Source organism: Mixophyes fleayi, chromosome 5, assembly GCF_038048845.1.
Source record: "Mixophyes fleayi isolate aMixFle1 chromosome 5, aMixFle1.hap1, whole genome shotgun sequence".
Taxonomy (NCBI): domain Eukaryota; kingdom Metazoa; phylum Chordata; class Amphibia; order Anura; family Limnodynastidae; genus Mixophyes; species Mixophyes fleayi.
Window position 1 is genome coordinate 23,149,461 of NC_134406.1, and position 25,182 is coordinate 23,174,642.

At 39.9% G+C, this 25,182-nt stretch overlaps 1 protein-coding gene across 6 annotated transcripts in view; it reads right to left on the reverse strand.

The window, feature by feature from the left end:
• Nucleotides 1–23,861, reverse strand: part of AKAP9 (A-kinase anchoring protein 9) — a 161,735-nt gene extending 137,874 nt beyond the window's left edge. For 4 of the 6 annotated variants that reach the window (XM_075211836.1, XM_075211833.1, XM_075211832.1 and 1 more), the window contains exons 1-3: nucleotides 23,725–23,861; nucleotides 3,530–3,784; nucleotides 2,505–2,549 (exon numbers count right to left, since the gene is read on the reverse strand). In XM_075211836.1, the coding sequence (XP_075067937.1) occupies nucleotides 2,505–2,549; nucleotides 3,530–3,784; nucleotides 23,725–23,778 (354 nt within the window). In that variant the 5' untranslated portion in view covers nucleotides 23,779–23,861. Of the gene's footprint in view, nucleotides 1–2,504; nucleotides 2,550–3,525; nucleotides 3,785–23,724 lie in introns of all 6 variants that reach the window. The other 2 variants (XM_075211837.1, XM_075211835.1) reach the window with 2 other exon arrangements.
• Nucleotides 23,862–25,182: the final 1,321 nt, after the last annotated feature.

Consider the following 25,182-nt stretch of genomic DNA (forward strand, 5'->3'; position numbering starts at 1 on the left):
AGGCAATAAGAAAAGGATATGTGTCAACATGTTTTCAGGCCTCACCAACAGTTTATGTTTTCTGGATTATCTTCAACGAACACAAGTGGACCAATCACTGGCTAAACCAAGTGAATGCACTGTGGTCATGTGCTCTTTGGGGTGTGTAGGTTATATTATTCCAGAAGACAGACTCGGATTGAGGATTATAGGATCATCATGCTACATCTTATAGATGTGACACCTGGGGGTAAATGTATCAAGCTGAGAGTTTTCCGGCGGGGTTGAAAAACCAATCAGATTCTAGCTATCATTCATTTAGTACATTCTACAAATTGATAGCTAGAATCTGATTGGTTGCTATAGGCAACATCTCCACTTTTCAAACCCGCCGGAAAACTCTCAGCTTGATACATTTACCCCTAGATCTCACAGTAATGGATGGAAATGGGGATTGTGTACCAACTGTAATATTCTCTTTTTTTTTATAGATTATAGAAGGCTTTTAGCCTACTCAATGTGTGATTTTATATAATGTATTCCTCCTGCTTGTTATGGATGTACTAAAGGACAGTGTGACGGTCTCAGGCACCCAGCTGATCAGCTCTTTCCATTGTCTTCATGTATCATGCTTATAGGAACAGACACGGGAGCCTCTTCCATCAGGATCATTTCATAACAATGCAATAAAACACTCATATTAGGTAGAATTCTTCAAAAGGCAAACTAAACATTGTGTTATGTATGAGGATGTATTGAAGTGGACCCGTCACCTGCGATATTAAATAAAATGTAATAAGAATATTGCAAATGTACTGCTTTCGTATCTTTATATTGATTCTTAGATGAATAAAATAAATTGTTATTTAAAGTAATAAGCCGATTCTTGACTACGGGGCAGCCAAATTGTACCAAGTTGGTAATCTGTACAAAGGAAGTAAGCAGAAAGTAGAGGTAAATTTGTTGTAAATGAGCTATATAATCAATATACAAAGCAATCCAGCAAGTTTACTCCAATTTATCATTTGAAGTGTTTCAGTCAATTTCTGCAGAATATGGATTATTTACTCCCTAATTACTACACCTACACTGTCGTAGAATATTCGTCTTAGTGTCGGATTGTAACCTTCGCTTACCCTCTCTGCTCCGTGATCCTTGAGAATCAATTTTGTTTTTGCAGTTTAGAAATGCAGCAAGAAGAGCTGCCTGAAGGGCGCAGGTAGAGAACAGTATAATTAAAATAAAGGCCAAAGGGGACGCAACAGGATTTCCCAGGACCCAGTGACAGTAATAATTAAAAACAAGTATGTGTCGTTAACACTAACAATCTCTGATTTAAGTAAAATATGGACAAAAGGATTCAAACTGCAAACATGCATGGCAGCACGGTGGCTAAGTGGTTAGCACTTCTGCCTTACAGCACTGGGGTATTGAGTTCAATTCCCGACCATGGCCTTATCTGTGTGGAGTTTGTATGTAGTCCCCGTGTTTGCGTGGGTTTCCTCCGGGTGCTCCGGTTTCCTCCCACACTCCAAAAACATACTGGTAGGTTAATTGGCTGCTAAGAAATTGACCCTAATCTATCTGTCTGTGTGTGTGTATGTTAGGGAATGTAGACTGTAAGCTCCAATGGGGCAGGGACTGATGTGAGTGAGTTGTCTGTATAGCGCTGCGGAATTAGTGGCGCTATATAAATAAATGGTGGTGATGATGATGATGCATGGGTAAACTAACAGGTACATAGTAAAAACGTTGCAACAGAGACAGGCACTGCACATCTGTGTGGCCTCCTACATGCCAGTTGGCACTTATCACCCTGGGCTGTTGATGTAATAGGGAAGCCAAGAACAAACCCTCATGATCTCTGACTTATGACAACATGATCAGATGGGACGGGACCAGACCAGGGGGTGGGGAGGGGTTTAATCACTAAATATACTATTGATAGGCTCTCCCTAATGCACGGTTTGGCGAGCTTATCCAGGCATATCTGAATTTTGAATGATTTTACCCATATTTTGCTTCCTTTTTGATAAGGGGTTCTCAATTCACCCTGCGATCAGAGATTGTTAGGGGGGTGGGGGTGACAATTTATACTATGTGCACGTACTGTAGACTGTGCTGTGAGAATAGGTCTTCTGTGTATTAGCCTAATGATTGCCACCTAGTGATGGCATTAACAAGTTGGTGCCAATCATACAGGAGAGGCCAAAGGGAAAAAAAATTGAGACAATTTTATTTTAGCTTCCACCAGCTGTTCCAACCACCTTATTCTGCATGACGGGTCCACATAAATAAATACACATGCAATGGAACATTCAATCTCGATTTCAGAACAGAGACAATGAACAAGCAAAATTATGTTAAACCGAAGAAGAAAAGATGCACGTTGTGGAAAGGAGAGCAATTTATATCGAGAAGCAGAGCAAGGCACCACAATACAAATGTCAGATTCATGAAGAGCAGGAAATGAAGCTCACCCACAAACAGATGAATTCTCTGCATGCAGTATACACCTAGCTTACCTCTGAGCTATAATCATCAGCAGTGGTGGAAACTTCACTTTCAGGCTACAATTAAAACAAAACCTGTTTGAATAACATTTCTTCTAGTTATATAGAACGATTTACATTAAGATTGTAGATATCTTAATGCGCCAATTGGAAGCAAGTCAGGATTTTCGTTTACCTAAGTACCTGGAGTTCATCTCGATAACGTAAGGGCTCGTTCACACATTGTGACACGTTTTAAAGCGTTCCGTCAGCGTATGTGACTGCATATACATGACACAAAATCTGTATCTGTATGAGCCCTAATGATATTTCCTCATGTGGCTCTGGGAACAGATCTCATATTCCAGTTGTAGTAAAGGTCCCATTGCAATGACGGAGCTGTGCACACGATACTGGCTAATTCTGAACCTGCAGCTCTAATTTACTGCATCCAAGTGCATCACCAACCAATTACATGTGTGTGATTGATTATATGATCCTTTTACTGTAACATTTCTTATGGCAATTGTAATTTGTAGCTGTAGTTGTTTTTTTTACGTTGAAATGACTGGAGGTCTACATTAGCCACTAGCTTACCAATTCTTAATTAAACTTTTTGCAGTAGCAGAATAAGCAACCTAAGGATTAAAAAGGGATCTGCTGCAATTATTGTTTTACAGTCATATTTTTCACAAAATTTAAATAATGACCTCTGTTTAGTAATATATAGATAAGTAGTGGGGAAAAGGCAGACACAGGGGAACACCTACGACCCTGTCTGGGGGTAATGGCCTCCGTTGGTCTTCTTGTACTATATTCTACCTTCTCGTACTGTTGTCTTACTTAGTAAGAATTAAAAGTGTGCTACTAGGGCTGTATAAATGTATTGCCTACAATGTTATAATTAGGGTAATGTGCACCATTGTGAATGGAGCTAGAAAAAGTAATGTATTAGGATTCCTAGGACACAGATGAGGGCTGTTAAATCTATCCTGTTGTCTACCACTGATCTCTATACACAGTTTCTAAACCTTGAGCTTCCCAGTAGAACCACCTACCTCTATGGTGTAAGTCTTGTCATGTTTAATAACTTCTCCATGGGGCAAGGTTCTCATGATGGTGAACTCAGTGGTGGTACCGGCCCCGCTTGGAGCATTCTGGGAGTGGGTTCCATCGCTCTGTGATAAGCCAGCTTCTGAAGCCTCTTCCGGGTGGTCCCGTTGTTTGGAGCTAGAAGAAGACTTCTTTTTCTTGGTCTTCTTCGCTGTAGTCTGGCCGTCAGTCTGTCCTTTGCGTTGTCTGAACTGGGCAAGCTAAAAGGAAAATAAATCGTCAATTTATGTTATAAAGAAGCCATATTACATAGATATATGCTCTGTTTTACACAAGGGTCACCGAAATGTCTACATCCCAGCGCGAGTGACCTCATATGGTACAATAGCTTCTAGAGAACCTCCAGGTTGGTACCAACGTTTAGAGTTGGTTCAGACCCATTCCTCAATAGAATATAGCAGCCAAAATTGGAATACAATTTAAACAATTTTTAAACATATATATATATATATATATATATATATATATATATATCAGACATACATCCATCTGTTTAGAGAACAGGTATGGTACTAAAGAACAGATATGGAGAACTGTAGACAGCCTAAGAGGAGTGGCACTTAGCAGCTATCCATAGGTACAGAATAAGAAGACCTCATAACTATATATACATATGCGACACCCTTACATACTAAACTTGAACATACAGTGAGAGCATGAGAAGTGGCACTGTGCATATGTCCATAGATACAAGTTAGGAATAGATACATAATTGCACCTAGTATACAGAAGAAGAGAAGCAGTATTGTGCAGCTACATAAAGAATAAACAATGAGAACTGCATCCAGTGCACAGACATAGAAGTAGTACAGCCCTAATGTTAATACGTGAAGGGTAAGATAGACAGTGAGAATTGCATCTAGTGCAAAATAGGTGAAGTAGCACTATGTAGCTATCCAAATATACATATTAACTGTGCAAGGTAGAAGTTAGTACGATAGGTAGCAAAACCTCCAACATGTACTCAGAAAAGAATATTCGCTGAGTAGATGATATGGGAGGAGAAAACCAATACCATTAACAACTGAATATACCTGCGGGAATAGTTATATAACATTTTTAAATGAGATGGAGAAACATGGGCAAACAAACCAAATCAAATCAATCGTCTCCCAATTTGTACCATTGCTACCATATTTTGTGCCCCAATATACTTTTAGAAATCTATTTAATGTTGCAAAAAGTGAATCAACCTTTCTAGCCAACACTGTGTTGCACACAAGGCTCTTTGTGCAGATTAAAGTGTCCTAACAAGTTAAGACTGTCTCTCCCGCAAAGCTCTGCGTTAATCCTGCAAATCAAATTTAGAGATTGGCAACGGCTGTTATCTGTCATGTGCCAAGATCTCATTTGATGCAAACACGCTTACATGCACTTACAATAAAGTACCAGGTGAAAGTAAACAGTTAAACTCAGTGGTAGATTAAAAAAAACACGTCCTGAGTGGACATGTTTGGGCTCCCATCCTGCATACAGATTTCCTACCTGATGGAACACTTTCCAGTTTTAAATTTAAATACAAACAAACAGTACTCCCCCAAAGATCACACTGATAGTGTGTGCATACAATTCACCAATAAGTTCAAACAGCCCTGAGATTAATGCGGACCACTCTATACTTTAGCCAATAGCGAGATTTTCACAAGATAAAGGTATTTCTGTAATTGTGATTTATGGGCAGCACGGTGGCTCAGTGGTTAGCACCTCTGCCTCACAGCACTGGGGTCATGCGTTTGATTCCCGACCATGGCCTTATCTGTGAGGAGTTTGTATGTTCTCCCCGAGTTTGTGTGGGTTTTCTCCCACACTCCAAAAAACATACTAGCAGATTAATTGGCCGCTATCAAACTGACCCTAGTCTCTGTCCGTGTCAGGGAATTTAGACTGCAAGCTCCAATGGGACCGAAGTGAATGAGCGTTGCGGAATCAGTGGCGCTATATAAATAGATGATGCTTATACCACCCATTGTGTCTATAAGAAAAGATGCAGTTGTCTAAGGGATTATGCTTAATCGGATATGTTATTTTATGTGTAGAGGATAGACTCATTATATCTGGGAAGATTATAAATAACTCCTGGTATATGAGACTTGTATACTTGATAAAAAGAAAGAAACATATAGTAATAAGACAAACGAGGAACGTAATAAACAACGCCGTCTGGGAACAAGCTTAACGCTCTACGCTGCCCAACTCTCGCGCCAAGTCAGAGAATTTGCCTACAACATACATTATTTTTTTATGCTCTCTTCCGGGCAGAAATAGAAAACTCCAATGCTGTTTTATTACATAATACAAAAAGCAATATGCAAAAATCGATCTAAAAAGTGACAGGTCCTCTTACACGCGGAAGGTCTGGGTCCCTTGACAGCTTTGGACCACAGGCTACTGTCCTTAATATTTCATCACTGGTTAATAAACCACACCCGATAAAAAGCACATACAGGAACAAACAGAAAAGGTTTTATTACATATAGTTATAGTAATAAGTATCCAGCCCTTGGGAATTTTTCACATTTTATGTCGACATGGGATCAAAATAGATTTATTCAGGAATTTATACCACTGACCAAGACAAAATACTTAGATGTTCATTGTTTGTTGTGTTTTCACAGGAGGTATGATAATTATTATTGCACTCATCCAATGAAGGTATATTCAATTGTTGGCGTTACATGTAAAAGTAACGCGTTGTGCACGCTATTACCGTCATTACGGTAATAGTGCGCATAAATACCGTTATTACGGTACCTTTAACGCCGGATTTCAGCTCGAAGCTCCGATCCGGCTTAGAATTACCGTAATAACGGCAATATATTTAACGCAGCGGGAAACGGCAACAATTGAATATGCCCCAATAAATCTGCTATACATCATTCGTTTAAAGGAGGCTCTACAGGAAAAGTGAGACAAAACCCTTCTAGATACATGCATCGCCTCATATAAACAACTTTAAGCAGATTAGCAAACAAAGTTTTTATCTATTTCGTAAAATTCCCTCATTTGTTTGTAGCGAAGTAAAAATGTAACAAACAGCATTATAAAGATATAAAAGAGACAAAACCTTCTGCAGGTACCAATGAACACTAAAGATGAATGCACAAAAGTAAAACTATGAGCCTGGCTCAATGTCACATTATAATCACTCAAGCAATGACATCTAATAAATGAATAAATATACTCTACCTTGTAACAAAACATGACAGCCAGTGTCCCAGTCCGCACTTAGCGTGTTATATGTCGATGACTTGTGATAGCTGAGCTTATGTGATTTACAACAGAGTAAAGATTTACGTGTGCAAATCCTGTTACAATATGAGAACCGTAAAGTAGCCGTAAGCCGGTCAATCTGCGGCCACTAATTAGACCTTCTACTAGTAGTGAAGAAATGAAAAGAAAAAGATCTAATGACAGATAATTGCATAGGAGACGTCTGTCACCTTCTTTACATTATACAACATATCCAATTCATCGACTCTTGTGAAGAAATGTGCGAACTTCTACGGTATATCTTCAACACATTCTTAGCAAACCAACAAATTAATTGTATAACAAAAGCCAATCGATACAACAAATGCCAAAAGAAACATAAGGTAAGGGTCCTGTTATAATAAGAAATGTCCCGTTATGACCGTTATTATAAATGGTCTCCGACTAACTCCCTGCACTTGTTCTAGGTCAGGTCTGGTGTTGGATAAGGTGTTTAATAGCGCTGGTTTTAATGCTGCTTAGCTTGCCATATATGTGTGCGTTACTTCTGCTGATAAACCCCACCCCTTTTTTTTCTTGTAATACCTGCCCCTTTCTGCACTGGTGCAGGAAGAGGAAACTTCCTCAGCACCCTGCAGTCTAGGAACTATTGCAAAAGATTTCCTTCACAAATACCTCCAAGGGGTTAATTTATCAAGCTGGAATTTTCCAGTGGGTACCAAAAGTGGAGATGTTGCCTATAGCAACCAATCATATTCTAGTAACCATTTATTTAGTACATTCTACAAAATGATAGCAACCAATCAGATTCTAGCTATGGCACCATCTTCACTTTTCAAACTCACCAGAAACTCACAGCTTGATACATTTACCCCTAAACGTCTTATACAATGTAGCAAGTGAATGTGTTTAATTGATCCTAGTTTATATAGGGCCATTGTGTCTCTATAAGAACCTTGCATATTAGATAAGTCACAGATGGTAAAATCTCTTACTACGCTCACTTACATACATGCCGACCTCACTGCAGAAAAAGTGCCTCGTGCCTCACTGATCTGATTAATTCCTAGTAAATTGATAGGCTGTATTGTCATAAAAATAGCCTCAGTCCATAACTCGACTGATTTGACTGCCTCCGGTCTGTAGTTGACTGAGACACTTTAAGGGCACGGAGACAAGTGCGCTTCCGTTAGACCGTGGTACAATCCAGCTCAACCTCCACAGCAGATAGGGCTAATTGCAATCTATGAGGAACGCGCTGACAATAGAGTATACATTGAACAGAATTTGGGAGATGCTACACCAAAACGGTGAATGCAGCACAGATGGAACATATCAAGGGCACATGGAAATTGCTTATGTGAATGAACTCTAAAGCACTGGACCAAAAAATGACACATCGCAGCGGATTCATGAAGACAAGAAAAACGAACTTTATTTAAAAAAACGCATGTAAATAGTTCATACACGTCCGTATTCAACAAAGAGCGGATGTAAAGATATGGTTCTAGGTCTGGTCTGCCCTAAGAAACAATACGCTGCAGGATATGTGAAATATATAGCTGCAAAGGAAAGCACAGAAAAGCAAAAAAAATAAAATAAATAAATAAAAGGATACAATGATTGTCAGCTGTTAATAATTTAGTCATTAATTACATAATAATAAAACCAGAAATTACAGTGCGCAAATAGTTCTTTGTAAACGTCTCTCTTGAGCACCTTATTGGTATAAATTACATATATTCCAATGACCGTTCACTTCATCAGATCCTTGCTCCTTCAACATGGGAAATCAGTATTTATACCAAGTGGATCTTGATTCCTGCATCTTACCCCTGAAACACCCGAACTCCATGGCAAAGTAATTCAAGCTAATAAGCAAACATAAAGGGGCGCTTCCATAGTGTAATATTAAAACAACTTATTTAACGCTTTTCTCAGAGACTTCATCGGGAATCACCCCTCCTGACGAAACGCGTTGAGTGTTTGGCTCACTACAAGTTTTTAACACTTCATATGTATACAGCTGTATGTTGTGAGCATGTTTGGTGGATAAATAGAGTTTTCCAGGTATATGCAGCCTTTGGCTGATCATGTCTGCAAACATTTGATTTTTGGTACATGTTGAATCTTTGTTTTCATGATATTACACTATGGAAGCGCCCCCTTTTTTTTTTCAGATTAATTACATAGCATTAGAAAAAAACTTTTTTCATTTCTTTTTTTTAAATTTTTTCAATAAAATACATTAAGATGTTATGAATATCTACTGAACATAAAATGCATTGTTACAGTTGTTCCTGATTGCAAACACATGTTCTAGCTGCATACAGAGCCGTCATCACTACTGATCAGCACAGAGCTTGAACCGGATGCTGCTGCGTGTGCTGGAGCTTGGCTCGCCCTTACAGTACACTGACTATGTGCATACGCCCAGTCGGCTCCTCATTCCGCTCCTGAAATTGTAGACTGTTGTAATTGTCCTTTGTGCTCTAAGATGAGTGGATGTTGCTGTGTTCTCTGGTGTATGTTCCAGTTCTGGTCATGCACACAGCGAATGTACACAAAATACGGCACGTATCGGCATCTACATTCCTTAATGAATCAGGCCCATAAAGTTTATTGTGTATATATCTAGTTATGTATGTCCTTCTCGTCATCTTCAAGTCTATCTATTGTGCTTTTTCCTATTTGTGCATCATTTATACTCATCTAATGAGATCCCTGTTCTATCTATATGTCTTAACTCAATGTAAAATTGTATTTGAAAATGACCTTTTTCAGTGACCGTTATTATACTGGAAGCACTTCAGAGTATGCGATTAATGCTGGCAAGTAATACATAATACATAGGTCATTAGCATTATTCATTAAACTACATTAATAATCACGAGCAGGTGTTCAAAATTAATTAGATTCAGGATTCCAATTTCTTTCAGCTATTTAATAATTCCTTTTCTACATCGAGGGCTTGTTCACACAAACACCTGAAAACTGCACTAAAAATAGGATGGATGGTTTATGGTTCCCACTATTGCATCCTAAAAAAACACAGCATTTAAATTTGGGACCCTGACACAGCCCACTTCTCATGCATCAACACGTCCTAGCTGTACAACAGATTAAAATTGGTAAAACACATTATAGGCGCATGGAAAAACACATTGAAAACATGTAAATGTGTCTACAAGTTAGTTTTCATGAGTTTTCCCATTTTTCATGCACCCTGGACAGTAATGATGAACAATGCAGAAATTAAGTGAACTTCTCTTCTCATCCTAGAAACATCTACACATATATATATATTATATATATATATATATATATATATATATATATATATATATATATATATATATATATATATTATATATATATATATATATATATATATATATATATATATATTATAACATTCTGTGTGGGACCCACACAGAATGTAGCAAAAGAAACGACATAAGAACAAGACAGTCAGTAGACAGATATGAGGCAATAGGTAGAGAGGACCATGGCCATGAGAGCTTACATTCTAGAGGGAGGGGTGGTGAGAGACATAGGACCAACTGTGATAAAATGGGAGATGGTAGGTAAAGAAAGAGGAGGTGATGGACAAGACGGTCAGGAAGTGGTGGGATAGGTGGGCAAGAAGAGATGAGGTTTGAGTGAGCGCTTGAAGTATTGTATGTTAGGGGAGAGTCGAGTGAGGCGGGGTAGGGAGTTTCAAAGATTGGGGGCAGCACGGCAGAAGTCTTGGAGGCGAGCAAGGGAGGAGGTAATGAGGGGTGAATTAAGGTGGAGGTCGGATTCAGAGCGGAGTGGGTGGGTGGGTGGGTACCTCAAGAAAGGTTAGAGATGTATGGGGGAGAAGTGTAGGCGAGAGTTTTGCAATTGAGTGTAAGGAGCTTGAACTGAATTCTGATAGGGAGCCAATGAAGGGATTTGCGAAGAGGAAGAGGAGTCTAGCCACAGCGGTGACACTGCCGCTCTTATGGATAAGGCTGATAATAATGTGATTACCGTAAGAGACAATCATGGGCAGGTATGGTCATTAGTATACAGACAGAACACTACTATAGAGCAAATCATCATCAGACACGGCTGATGAGCCCAGACACAGGGTGTAAAGCCAGATTACAGGTTTTTCTATTACTTTGGAAGACATTGCATCAACTCAAATACTTGTATTTCAGTTTCTTGTCTGCACTCTACAGATTTTGTTGCTGCAAAATCTAAATACGAAATAGACTGAAGTAGGAGAGCTGAATACCTTTTAGAATACATTACGTGAAGTCACACAATTAGCTCACTGACCCTACCTGTGTAAGACATTAGTAGATCACCTGTCGTCAACGATAAGGTAAATATAAATACCCCTCTCTCTGCAAGGTCATACAGCATGGTAAACACTTTAAACACATCAGAGAAATGAATATAGAGAGGCACAAATCTGGGGCAGGTTATAAGACCATTGCAACGGCATTAAACCAACTGACACTGAACGAGCTAAAGAAGTGGCTGTCTGCAATGGAAGACAATGTACATTGGACAACAATTGCCAAGACATTCCACAAAAATAACCTTTATAGGGGGATCACATGGAAGATCTTCTGGCTGAAACAAACTCATATTTCCTGCAAAGAGTTTGTAAACCACCACCTAGAAGATACTGCAGAGGTGTTGCAGAGTTTTCTCATGATTTTGAACTGGACCCTTCTGACCTTAATGCTTAGAGGAATGTACGATGCAAATCAAACACTGTAATAGCCAGGTAACATCGTCCACACCATGAAGTACAGAGATGGTAGCATCATGATACAGGGAGTCTGTGGCAGGGACTGGCAACCTTGCCAGAACCAAGAGTAAGATACAAATACTGGACAAAACCTGCTACCATCTGCTCAAATACTGATTTTTTTTGTCTTTCAAAAGATCAGTAATCCGAAGCACACTGGAAGTGGAATTTACATCATACATATATATATATATATATATATATATATATATATATATATATATATATATATATATATATATATATATATATATATATTTATTTAAAGGGGGTGGCCCCAACCATCACTATTCAGGGAGGCAGCCTATTGGCAAATCTGATACGGTTAGTTGCCTGTAAGTGCGGCTGTGAATTTTATTCTGGTGTTGCAGGATAAACACATCTCACAAGACCAGACTAAGTACAGTCCGCACCACACTGACAAGGCAGCCAACAGCAACCACATATGCTGCCGGCTGCCTGTCAACAAGAAAAAGAACAATAAAGTTTCTGCAGCGCAGTGGTGAAACCTGAAAAAAAAAAATCAAGAAAGGAGCAAGGGCAGAAGAGAAAAATTTAAGTTAAATTCACTGCTTAAATATCAGGGTTACGCTGCGGTGTACTAGCCAATAGCAGCTGAAACCCTTAATCAGGCCCTGCCATTCACAGTCCTGACCTTAACCCCATAGAAAATCTGTGACAAAATGGTCAAATCTGTGACACACCGTCACTCCCCAACTGACCTGACCCGGGTTGAGCAATTTTGCAAGGAGGGAGGGGGGGGTTGGGCAAATAAGGTTTACTCTCTCTGTTCAAAGTTAATAGAGTCTTATCCAAAGAGAAGACTTCGTGTAATAGCCAGAGTTGGTTCAACTAGGATTTGACCGAGGGATATGTAAACTTATTAAATTATGTTTCAGTTTTAAAATGTATAGATGAATGTGAGCCACAAATAAAAACTCCCATTCTAAAAAAATTAAATTCCTGGCTCTGAGACTAATGTAAAAAAATGATATCGGGATGGGAAGAACAGACTATTAGGGGAGGCCCTTCCTGTGTGGGAGGCGTGGGAGCTATTCTAGAAGCATTTCAAGCAACATAATAAAAAATACACACACACAAAAGAAGGACACATGGATTAAAGACAGACTTTAAGCCATAAGGAGGCTAAACCAGCAGTATTTGAGGACCATACTGGAATATTACTATGTGCACTGACTGTGCTTTTTAAATGAGGCCCTTTGTGTATAAAGCTCTTTATTTTACTTATTTTGTATATTTCCCCACACAAAACCAACCAATAGTGGGGCCTTAGAGGCAAATGTCTATATCAGTGGTTATTTAAAACCGCTGATTCTCGGCGGTTTGCCGTCATTACTCAAAAGAGACAATTTTATTAAAGGCAAAACCCGATGGGCTATGCCTTTAATAAACTAGCCATTTTAAATGATGATGGCAAACCGCAGAGAACTGGCGGTTTTAAATAACCGTTGATACATTTGCCCATTAGATCTTTACATCTCTGTCTCTTTGTCTGCAAACAAAAACATACCAAACACAAGTGATTAACTTACAAGGCTGAACAAGCGCTCCTCAATTTCTTCCTCTCAATCACTACTTAAAATTCTCATGGTCATCTCTTTGCACTTAAACTATAACCTGTTTTTATTTTCATCTAGCTCTTGGAGTCCAGAGGAGTCCTATTATATCACTGTGTGTCCTATTATGAAAGTCTTCAGTCCACCCAGCAAGTGGGCAATAACCTCCAGAGACTTTATAGATAATATAACTGTTGGTAACAACCGCCAACATTTTTTTTCTTTATTATTATTATTGGAAACTATTAGACTGCCCCGACCCTGCTACTGACTTAGTTTTCTGGGGAGAACACTGTATAGTAATGACAACAGTCAATGGGCTAGATTTACTAAGCTGCAGGTTTGAAAAAGTGGGGATGTTGCCTATAGCAACCAATCAGATTCTAGCTTCCACTTATTTAGTACTTTCTACAAAATGACAGCTAGACTCTGATTGGTTGCTATAGGCAACATCCCCACTTATTCAAACCCGCAGCTTAGTAAATCTAGCCCAATGTCTTGTTCTTTCATCGTGGTAGGTAGATTGGTGTAATACATGACCCAGAAGTGGGATGGAACAAAAGCATTATATAAAGGTTGTGTTGTCAACCTGATACCATATATTTTGAAGCCCTTTTGTTGCAAATTGTGTTGAATTTATGTTTCTCAAAGGGACAAGGCACAAAACCGTGGTGATTATTATCTATTATTTTCTTGATTTTAAAGTATTTATTTTTTACAAGTCTAAGGAGTGTTTTATTACCATTATAAAGCACAACTAGAAAATATATAGGTATGAACAATGTTGGTATTACGCTGTCAAAACCTCAGCGATTTGTGGCAGCCATCTATACTTCTGCTAAAAACATCCCAGGTGTCTTGGCCCAAGAGCTTGCAATCTTTGCGGGGATAGTTTAAAACAGGTATAATTTATACACAAAGTGTGACGTTTTACACCACAAAATGTATTCTACAATCTTTCAACTGTAAATTCTTGTCTGGAACTGATGAGTCAACTTAGCTAGTGGTCTAGACAAGACAGGACCACTTTAATATCACTATCGTGATGTTTACACTCCAGGAGAATGCGTCCTTTACAGAGGGCGCACATTAGTTATCAATTAGACGAGATTGATCTCTTGAGAGTTAAATGCGCATGTCTCCGTGTTCCCATCATAACTCATAACAACGCACATACATTTAAGAAAAACAAAAAAACAATATTAACCTCTGCAAGTTTACATGTGAAGGAATATTAAACGGAAAAAATAATAATAAAAAGAATAGAAAACAGGTTGGCATTGAAGCAGAGCTGAATGCAGCCAGACAGAACACATAATTTGAAAACACTGAGAAATGTAAATGAAATTTATAGACCAGACAAGACCTTCATAAACTGTAGACATGGGAATCAGACAGAGACTATTGTGCTCAAACAACATTTTATTGGCGATGGCATATACAGAATCGGAATAAACTAAATAAATAATTTAGCCAAGCCACTTTCATTTCAACTGCATTTTCTGTTTATTTATCAAGCACAGACTGCTGTAGCAGAACATTAAAGTGAAAAGACCTTTCTGCCAGTGCACTCAAGAGAATGGGCACAGAACTAATGGGAAACTAAAACTTTGCAATAGTAATTGTGTTAGGAAATCACAGAAAGTCTATGTCTATGACTTTTGCAACAAAGACAATGTAGCAGCCACAGCTAAATAGAATAAGAATATCATGAGCCTGTTATGTAATTCTACCACAGCTTATTTGGCATTAGCCATTTCAACTTAGACCCAGGCCATATTTGCAGTTAATTCAGCCCTTGATGGCCACCAACTTAAACAACTGTGAATCATAAGTTAGATGTTAGGGGGAGATTCAATTGCTGGTGACATAACACGCGGATATTGCGCACGTGCCAGCCATTATGGTTGGAAGCTCCGCTCATTTTGCTGCTCAACTCTATGGGGGGTATTCAATTGTTAGTGAGACGGGTGAAATACCCGCGCTCGAAAAATATTACCGTTAATACTGTAAAATTGCACGTAAATACCGTTAATACGGTAATTCACTCGCTGGATTTCAGCTCAGGGAGAAATTCAGCGAGTAATTACCGTATTAACGGTAATATTTTTTGAGCGCGGGTATTTCACCCGTCTCGCTAACAATTGAATACCCCCCATAGAGTTGAGCAGCAAAATGAGCGGAGCTTCCAAACGTAATGGCTGGCACGTGCGCAATGTATTCAATTGCGCACGTGGGGGGTATTCAATTGTTAGCGAGACGGGTGAAATACCCGCGCTCGAAAAATATTACTGTTGATACGGTAATTACTCGCTGAATTTCAGCTCGCAGCTCCCTGAGCTGCGAGCTGAAATCCAGCTAGTAAATTATCGTAGTAACGGTATTTACGCGCAATATTACCGTATTAACGGTAATATTTTTCGAGCGCAGGTATTTCACCCGTCTCGCTATCAATTGAATACCCCCCCTATGGCTGTAAAACCTCGGACACGAGGCGTTTTCTGTAGACGCTCCGGAGACACCTCGCGCCAAATAAAAACTTCCCTTTAGATTCTCAAATTATGGTACATGCCAGGAGTACCTCCATCAATATAAAGGTAACTTCAGTGCTAAATTAACTACATGCTACAAATTTACTCACATGTACAAGCAAAACAGGGTACTTTGTTAATAGTTTATAGATAATCATATTACTGTAAGTCTGTCATAAACATTTACAGGCACAAGAGTACTTGGCAAACATTTACAGGTATATGGACATAGGACACATGCAGCCAACAAATCATTTACGTTTCCTGTGCTACGCAAATGATTCATTTCAGCAACACTTAGGGGCCTAACCCCCTGGCATCGTGTTTGCATCAAAGATGAAAGTGCTCACCACACATGAAAATACATATAAAACACCATGCATGTGTACATGCGTCCAATAAACGTTTGATATGTGGTTCACAAGCTGTTAACTTGCACTGGTCACGTTTACAAATAAATCCAAAATGTACAGAGCTTTTCCCATTCATTTCACTTGGGTTTCTTCTTCTGATAATCATTATTAATATGTAAACCCAAGGGGGGTGGGGGTGCCCTCTGCTTGTAAACCCAAGGGGGTGGGGGCTGCCCTTTGCTTATAAACCCAAGGGGGGTGGGGGCTGCCCTTTGCTTGTAAACCCAAGGGGGGTGGGGGCTGCCTTTTGCTTGTAAACCCAAGGGGGGTGGGGGCTGCCTTTTGCTTGTAAACCCAAGGGGGGGTGGAGGCTGCCCTTTGCTTGTAAACCCAAGGGGGGTGGGGGCTGCCCTTTGCTTGTAAACCCAAGGGGGGTGGGGGCTGCCCTTTGCTTGTAAACCCAAGGGGGAGAGTGCCCTTTGCTTGTAAACCCAAGAGGGGGAGAGTGCTCTTTGCCCGAAGGAGAGGATCTATGTTGGACTACTGCAGTGGAATTTTTCATTTTGTGACAAAGTCTGTTGTGATTTGGCAAGGACATTTAGGAAAACATAAATTTAATTATGTAACACCCCATCACAAACGTTTTGTTCCATCATGCGAACCTCTGTTATTACAGATATATGGACCACCCCATTCCCTCTCCCACATGTTCTCTATTCTGCAGACATCGAATATGATATTTTGAAAGTGATTCGGTTTTGTGTCAGTGTGTCAATGTCTTCACATGGAACTGGGTAAGTTTTCATTTTTTTAACTTCAATAAAAAGGAAATACTGACCCCAGGGAACTACTCTGTATTGTTCAGGGACCATTTCCTGCTGACCTCCATTCCCCTCCTTACATCACTGCCCCTGTCACATGCAGCCCGTCCACTTACTGAATCACACAAGCAGACAGGTCACTGCCTCCCACAAGATCAGCACTCTCACCTGAGATAATTTGTGCTGCTGTGAAAATACAGAAGATCAGATTCCCAAAACGTTGAAGAAGAAAACCTCCTCCTCACCATAAATGCAAGCACAAAAAAAAAACACCAAACAATCTAATATTAGAGTGTTTGCTTAAGTAGACTAGGAAATAAAATAGTTATGCCTGGTGTATTTTATAGACACACATAAAGATCGTCCAGGTTATTTAGATAAGCACAAAGGTGTTAAACTGTTCTGCTTTTTTCCAAGTCTGGATGTGCAGGACTCAGTTAGGAGTAGTGGCATCAAAATTCAGTATGGTTACAGTTCTCTGAAAAATGTAAATCTTGTTTATATTCCCTTTCATGCTAGTGATCCTCAGAAACTGTTGCAGTGATTAGAAGGGAAAACCCATCTGTGTTTTCTAAGCCATCTGTCACTCATTGCTGTGCTGTCAGTAAAACACTTGTCTGCCTGCAGACACCCAAACCTCTCACACACTTTATCAGGAGCCAAGAATAGTACAGTGCAAGTTGTACACTCGTATAAACCAATAAGAACACAACAGGCACAGCCCAAAATCTTTATCTAATATTAAGAATTCTTCTGCATTCTGCACTTCTAGAATACCAACAAAGAAAGGAACTCACATCAGGTTTAGCAAATAAGATAATATTCACGTAAACGACAATCCAATCCCAGCCGCACACGGTACAGTGCAGTCTACTATATGTCCACTAGTATAATCCAAGATCCGTCCATTCAGGCCCAAGAACGAGCAGTAGGATTTATTTTAGTGCCACAGAGACCAGTTAGTATGGTCAGAGGAGAGAGCATGCGCAGGTCAATAGAGATTATTGGTGGTCATCTTCCAATGGCGTGTACCGACATAATAAACCGATCGATTTAGAAGGTGGCTTTGGTACCACGACATTGGGCCAGTTATGTGATAGCGCTGCAGGTATGGACAACATAAAATAAAAGCTGGCTTCTGTAAGAGAACAGTTCTGAACATTCACAGCTGTAAATGTTTCAAGAGTTTATCAGAAAAAAATTATACCCAAATAAAAGGTGTGATCTATGGAGGAATATATATTACCTATGAAGAGCAGATTTATTGAAAATAATCCCACTGATAACGGAGAGCAATAACACGTATTCAGCTTTAAATACTATGACAAACATCTCAATTTCTGCCACAGCAGAGGGCAGTATATCCCAAAACAGATAAAACTTGGGGAAGGGACACTACTGATCATGTTTTGTTTTGCTAGTTGGGGAAAGGAAGTTAAAAATAAATAAATAAAAAAGGTTCTGCATGATGTCCTACTTCATTACTGTCAATAATGTTTCTAATTACAAAATAAACAAGGAAATAATAAGTTATGCATTCCTCTTTCAAAGCTAGAGTGATCAGGAACAATAGTTTGTGCTTGAATTTAATCTGGAACACATTCATACGCAGCAAAGGATACAAGGAGTAATTCATTACTTAGTGGCACTAGCATGATATATAGATGGTTTTTAAATCAGGAAATGTTAATTCATGGTGATCAAACCAGATGTTTTTTTTTTTCGTTTTTTTTGCGATGTGATCACACGAACTTCAATTCATAAAACTAATTTAAATATATCCAAAACATGCTCAAAGTTAGGCAGCAATGTTGTAATTAAATGATATAAAGGCCATGATAAATAAAATTAGGACTGAGGCTATGCCTGTTGTCAGGTAGCAGCATCGAACCTAACAATGACCAGCAAGGGAGTCCGAATTATAACATCACAATGATCACCCATCATTTTATACACAGAATGTTAACACACACACTACATCCAGTGTGTGTGGTTTGTACCCCAAGGACTGTGTCCAACACAATATAGCCAGTCTGTGCTTCTAGAAATGATTACCCCAGTTTGTACCCTAAAAAAAGTTTTGTTTCAACTCATAGCCCAAAAGTAATCATTCCAGTCTGCGCCCCCACCGAACACTTCCCTACTCTCTCTGCACCCTAGTACACCTGTCAGAAACCATTCTAATTACTTTCAGGGATAGTGTTCAGCATTCTAGAACGTGACTACGATTTCCTTAGCCACAATCGCTCTTACTCTTATAGGAAACCCTGGTTATGATGTCACCAGAATTACCAACACGAGCCCACAGTAATCATCGCATTTCACACTTGTAATGTCTTGCTGGGCTTAAGCACAAAGGACATAGATATTACTAAGAACTGATACATGGATTATAAAACTGGACTACCAGACTTACAGGGAAGACGTTGCCTACATGTGGCGACAGCTGACAGTTTTAGCCAAACAAATATTCATGAGAACACAGCCTATCAAGCCAATAGGACATGTCACCGGTCACCAGTGAGGCTGCATTCACAAGCAGCTGCATACACTGTGTGTGATGACAGGGACAATTTACTGGCTACAAGTTGAAAATTGTTATATACCTCTGCTCTATTTCACCTCAACTGGATTAATGTAACACTGATTTGATGCCCCAATACATAAAAAAAATAAAATAATAATAATTTAAATATTTACACAACAACAATTTACTGTTTCCTCTGATTCATTTCATGTAATACAAATGTTTATAAATAAAATACAAGGCAGCAGAGTACAGATGCACAGTGTGTCTTCTAATGACCTAATACAACACTATCTTTATTCTGCTACTTGGCTCAATATAGCAAATGTCTGGCATGGCATTCAGCGAGCCAGGAACTCCTGACACGTTCATATTCAGAACTACAGTAAAGTCAAACAACCTCCTGCAGGATGATGAGCTGATTATTACACAAGCTTTATGTAAACAGGTAGAACATGGCTATCCGGTATATTTCAATTTAATAGTTATGGGGGAATCTTAGACTAGATGATAATGTTACACATGTATTTCCAATACTGTAGGTATTTTTTTTTTTTTTTTTAATAAATATCATTAACAGCAGTAGTTTCCGTGCAATTAAATGTTAAAACCTAATAATACAAATCATTCTAGCACCAAGATTAGAGTGTGCATGACTACAGGCATGCAATTAAAAGTGAAGTGAATTTGGAAGTTAGGCTTCTTCTAGACACCGTTTTAATGTAGGTGACTTGCACTGTAAATGGAAACTTCTGGGTGGCCCCATTCACTTAATATAACTGTCTAGACAGCTTGGACATTGCCCACAAAGGGAAAATCCACCTTAAAATATCACATAATACATAATAAAGGTTCCTTTAAAAATGTCTCTTAAACTGTCCCCGTTTCCAACTCAGTATTGATATAAAAGCCTGGACTATACATCACCCCAATAGACAACCTGAGAGTTTAAAATATTATACCCAGCCACAATCACCATATAGTGACTGGGGGGGGGGGGGAATACCAGAAGCTTATAAACTGTGAAGAATATATGTCATATAGAGACAGTGCATGACCCCACTCATTCATTATTATTGTACATAAACAATTAAACTACTAAGAAGGAGATTTTATTACAGATCCATTAAACCAGGCTGACACCTAGGCAATAAAAACATTGACATATATAGCGAAAGGATGTATTTTAGCAGAGCTCTGAAAGCTACAGGGTGTGAAAGTACAGGTAGCTGACAAATAACCATACGATTAGCACAAGTGGTAGAGTACTAGAGTATAATCCACACTAACAAAAGCAGGCTCTTCTCAAAAACTCACAAATAAAATAAAAAGATGAAGGATAAAAAAAAATACACACCCATAATAAAAAGAAAATGCAAACGTTTCCATGAACAGACACTTGTTTGACACAGACATGATGGTTATAAGCTGAAATACAAAGTAATTCATTCAGCATTTATTAAGGTGCTTAGTAACACTACACAAGATAAATCAGTATTTATATAGACTATATATTATAAGCCTACTGACAATTCCTCAGAAAAGACAAAACCAGCGAGATATATATGAAACTCAAGGGACAGAGTTGCAACTCAGGAAACAGTCATTGCTAGGAGACTATATCATGGAAAGCTCTTTGAGATCAGAATGTCTTCAACATCTATGCAATCGTTTATTGTAATGTCACTATATGTAACAGAAATTGCCAACCTGTACCTCTCCAGTTACTTTTCACCAAAAAGCCCCTGTAGGGTATACTCTAGCTGGTAGGACACAGATCTTGTAGTTCTAGATCTGTATATCCCAAGTGAAAAGCATCCTTATCAAAATGTCTCACCTATGCCAAGCCAATAAATGTTGGATCATTGCAATATCTATTGCACAAGACTATCTACATTAAAGCAGCAATCTCATGAAAAAATCAGGTATGTTTTGTTGGGTTTTGGTTTTTTTAACATAATTCACTGTACCAGGTTATAAGAAGAACGTTGGTATTTGCCATTTTCCTTGTTTTGCTTTTTTTCTTCAGGCTGCTATTAATTATTTATGATTCTAGACTACTACGGTAACCAAAGTCACATGATATAGTGAGCAGAGAGGCTTTGGAATGCCCCTCTGAGCTCTGCCAGCACTGTAACATCCTCCTTCTCCCACCTCTGCCATCACACGATATCCTGAGAGCTGTGAGACTGTGTCTGTCAGACATTTTTTGTTTGCCAACCAGAGAGCTTTTGAAAAGGACAGCAAAGAAAAAGCATCCTTAAAAAGTACTTAACTTGCCATGCAAAGAAAAATAAAAAATCTATATGGGATTGCTGCTTCAATCTCCAGTCGTCTTAGTTCAAAGTTATTTATTTAAAAATAAAAAACTCTTGTCTGTTTCCAGATACAAGGCAATGTATGACACATGCACTATACTGCTTTACAGTAAGACACAGAGTCAGTGTTAATGCCAGGACAGCTGAAATGTCACACAGAGAAGCCATGCCGTTCAGCTGTCACACACAACCGTGCACTGCAACTGGTCATCCTGAAATGAGAGCATTTTTTTACAAGCACAAACCACTAATATATGACTTATATTAAATAGCTAAGCTCAACAGGACATATATACCTTCTACATTGTCCAATAAATGTATGTAAATCTCCTGGTACTGTATAGAACAATAACTCATTCATTGTTATTGACCAGTTAAACAGCATCACAACAACAATAAAAAAAACAAGACATATTACTCAGAAAGCAATAAGCTAGAATTCACACTAACTGCAATAAATGCTGTCCTGTATATAGATTAACAATGTTAAAGTCCCAATTTTAACATCTGCTGAGAATGACAAAACTACACAATGCCTATTTGAGTGTTCTCTCTTTCACACAAATACATGCAAAACAGGTGCAAGTGTTCCCGATACAGAACAGTGACAGTTGCACAAATAAGAGACACACTGTTTTTTTATATCCACACAAGGGAAACTCAGAAGTCTGAGCTCCTGTAACATTACTTGAAGAAGCCAAAATCGTGACCGAAGATGAAAAAAAAATCAGTGATTCGTGATTTGTGTCAGAACACGTAAACATATGCATGGATAACACACAAACATAAACATATGCATGGATAACACACAAAAACTCATAAATAAAACAACATATTTTGACATAAGTGAACAAACAGCAATGCACAACACAAAGACACATGATTTTGTATTTCTAATTTAAAAATAACCAAAAAAATTAATGAACACTAACTATTCAGAAATATATTATGTTTTATATTAATTCAATCTGCACACTGGCAGCATACACAATGGAATGCACACATTGACACACCCATACACCTCTGAAACTGGCACACTGACACATACAGATCATTGGAACAGGCACACTGACACACACATAGACCCTAGAATGGAAACACTGACACACAGATCCCGGAATGGGCACACAGGCATACATAAATCCTGAAGTGGGGAGACAGAGACCCTAGAATGGGCACACTGACACACACACAGAAATGGGCACACACACACACAGAAATGGGCACACTGACTGACACACATACATAGAAATGGGCACACTGACACACACACAGAAATGGGCACACTGACACACACACAGAAATGGGCACACTGACACACACACACATAGAAATGGGCACACTGACACACACACACACACATAGAAATGGGCACACTGACACACACACAGAAATGGACACACACACAGAAATGGGCACACTGACACACACACACACAGAAATGGGCACACTGACACACACACACACAGAAATGGGCACACTGACACACACACACAGAAATGGGCACACTGGCACACACACACAGAAATGGGCACACTGACACACACACACAGAAATGAGCACACTGACACACACACACACACATAAATGGGCACACTGACACACACACACACAGAAATGGGCACACTGACACACATAGAAATGGGCACACTGACACACACACACACACAGAAATGGGCACACTGACACACACACACAGAAATGGGCACACTGACACACACACACAGAAATGGGCACACTGACACACACACAGAAATGGGCACACTGACACACACACACAGAAATGGGCACACTGACACACACACACAGAAATGGGCACACTGACACACACACACAGAAATGGGCACACTGACACACACACACAGAAATGGGCACACTGACACACACAGAAATGGGCACACTGACACACACACACACCCAGTAATAGGCACACTGACACACATGCAGACAGGTGACATACGGTGACAATGACAGAGACAAGGAGACATAACTCTGTTAGCGGTGATATTACCTTGGCTTTGCCGGCCTCCAGCTTCCTCTTCCTCTCCTGGTCCTCCTCCTCCATGTCTGACCCTGCACACACAGTAAGACGCAGTGTTAGCGGCGGCTCTCTCCCATCTCCACGTAAACATGCGGCGCAGAGCAGTGACGTCACCAGCCGGCGCCCGGCCCCACTGACAGCTCAATGTGGGAGACTGTGCCCTCAATATCCATCAATGTGCTCACCGGCAGTATACTCCATATACCACACTGCTGTTACTGTACAACCCACCCCTGTACCTAATACTGAGCCTGACTCCACACACACACAGGGACACTATACACCCAGCACTGTATACCCCATATACCACACTGCTGTTACTGTACAACCCACCCCTGTACCTTATACTGCGCCTGGCTCCATACACACACAGGGACACTATACACCCAGCACTGTATACCCCATATACCACACTGCTGTTACTGTGCAACCCACCCCTGTACCTTATACTGCGCCTGACTCCACACACACACAGGGACACTATACACCCAGCCCTGTATACCCCATATACCACACTGCTGTTACTGTACAACCCACCCATGTACCTTATACTGCGCCTGGCTCCATACACACACAGGGACACTATACACCCTGCACTGTATACCCCATATACCACACTAATGTAACTGTACAACCCACCCCTGTACCTTATACTGCGCCTGGCTCCATACACACACAGGGACACTATACACCCAGCACTGTATACCCCATATACCACACTGCTGTTACTGTGCAACCCACCCCTGTACCTTATACTGCGCCTGGCTCCATACAGACACAGGGACACTATACACCCAGCCCTGTATACCCCATATACCACACTGCTGTTACTGTACAACCCACCCCTGTACCTTATACTGCGCCTGGCTCCATATACACACAGGGACACTATACACCCAGCACTGTATACCCCATATACCACACTGCTGTTACTGTACAACCCACCCCTGTACCTTATACTGCGCCTGGCTCCATACACACACAGGGACACTATACACCCAGCACTGTATACCCCATATACCACACTGCTGTTACTGTACAACCCACCCCTGTACCTTATACTGCGCCTGGCTCCATACACACACAGGGACACTATACACCCAGCACTGTATACCCCATATACCACACTGCTGTTACTGTGCAACCCACCCCTGTACCTTATACTGCGCCTGGCTCCACACACATACAGGGACACTATACACCCAGCTCTGTATACCCCATATACCACACTGCTGTTACTGTACAACACACCCCTGTACCTTATACTGCGCCTGGCTCCATACAGACACAGGGACACTATACACCCAGCCCTGTATACCCCATATACCACACTGCTGTTACTGTACAACCCACCCCTGTACCTTATACTGCGCCTGGCTCCATATACACACAGGGACACTATACACCCAGCACTGTATACCCCATATA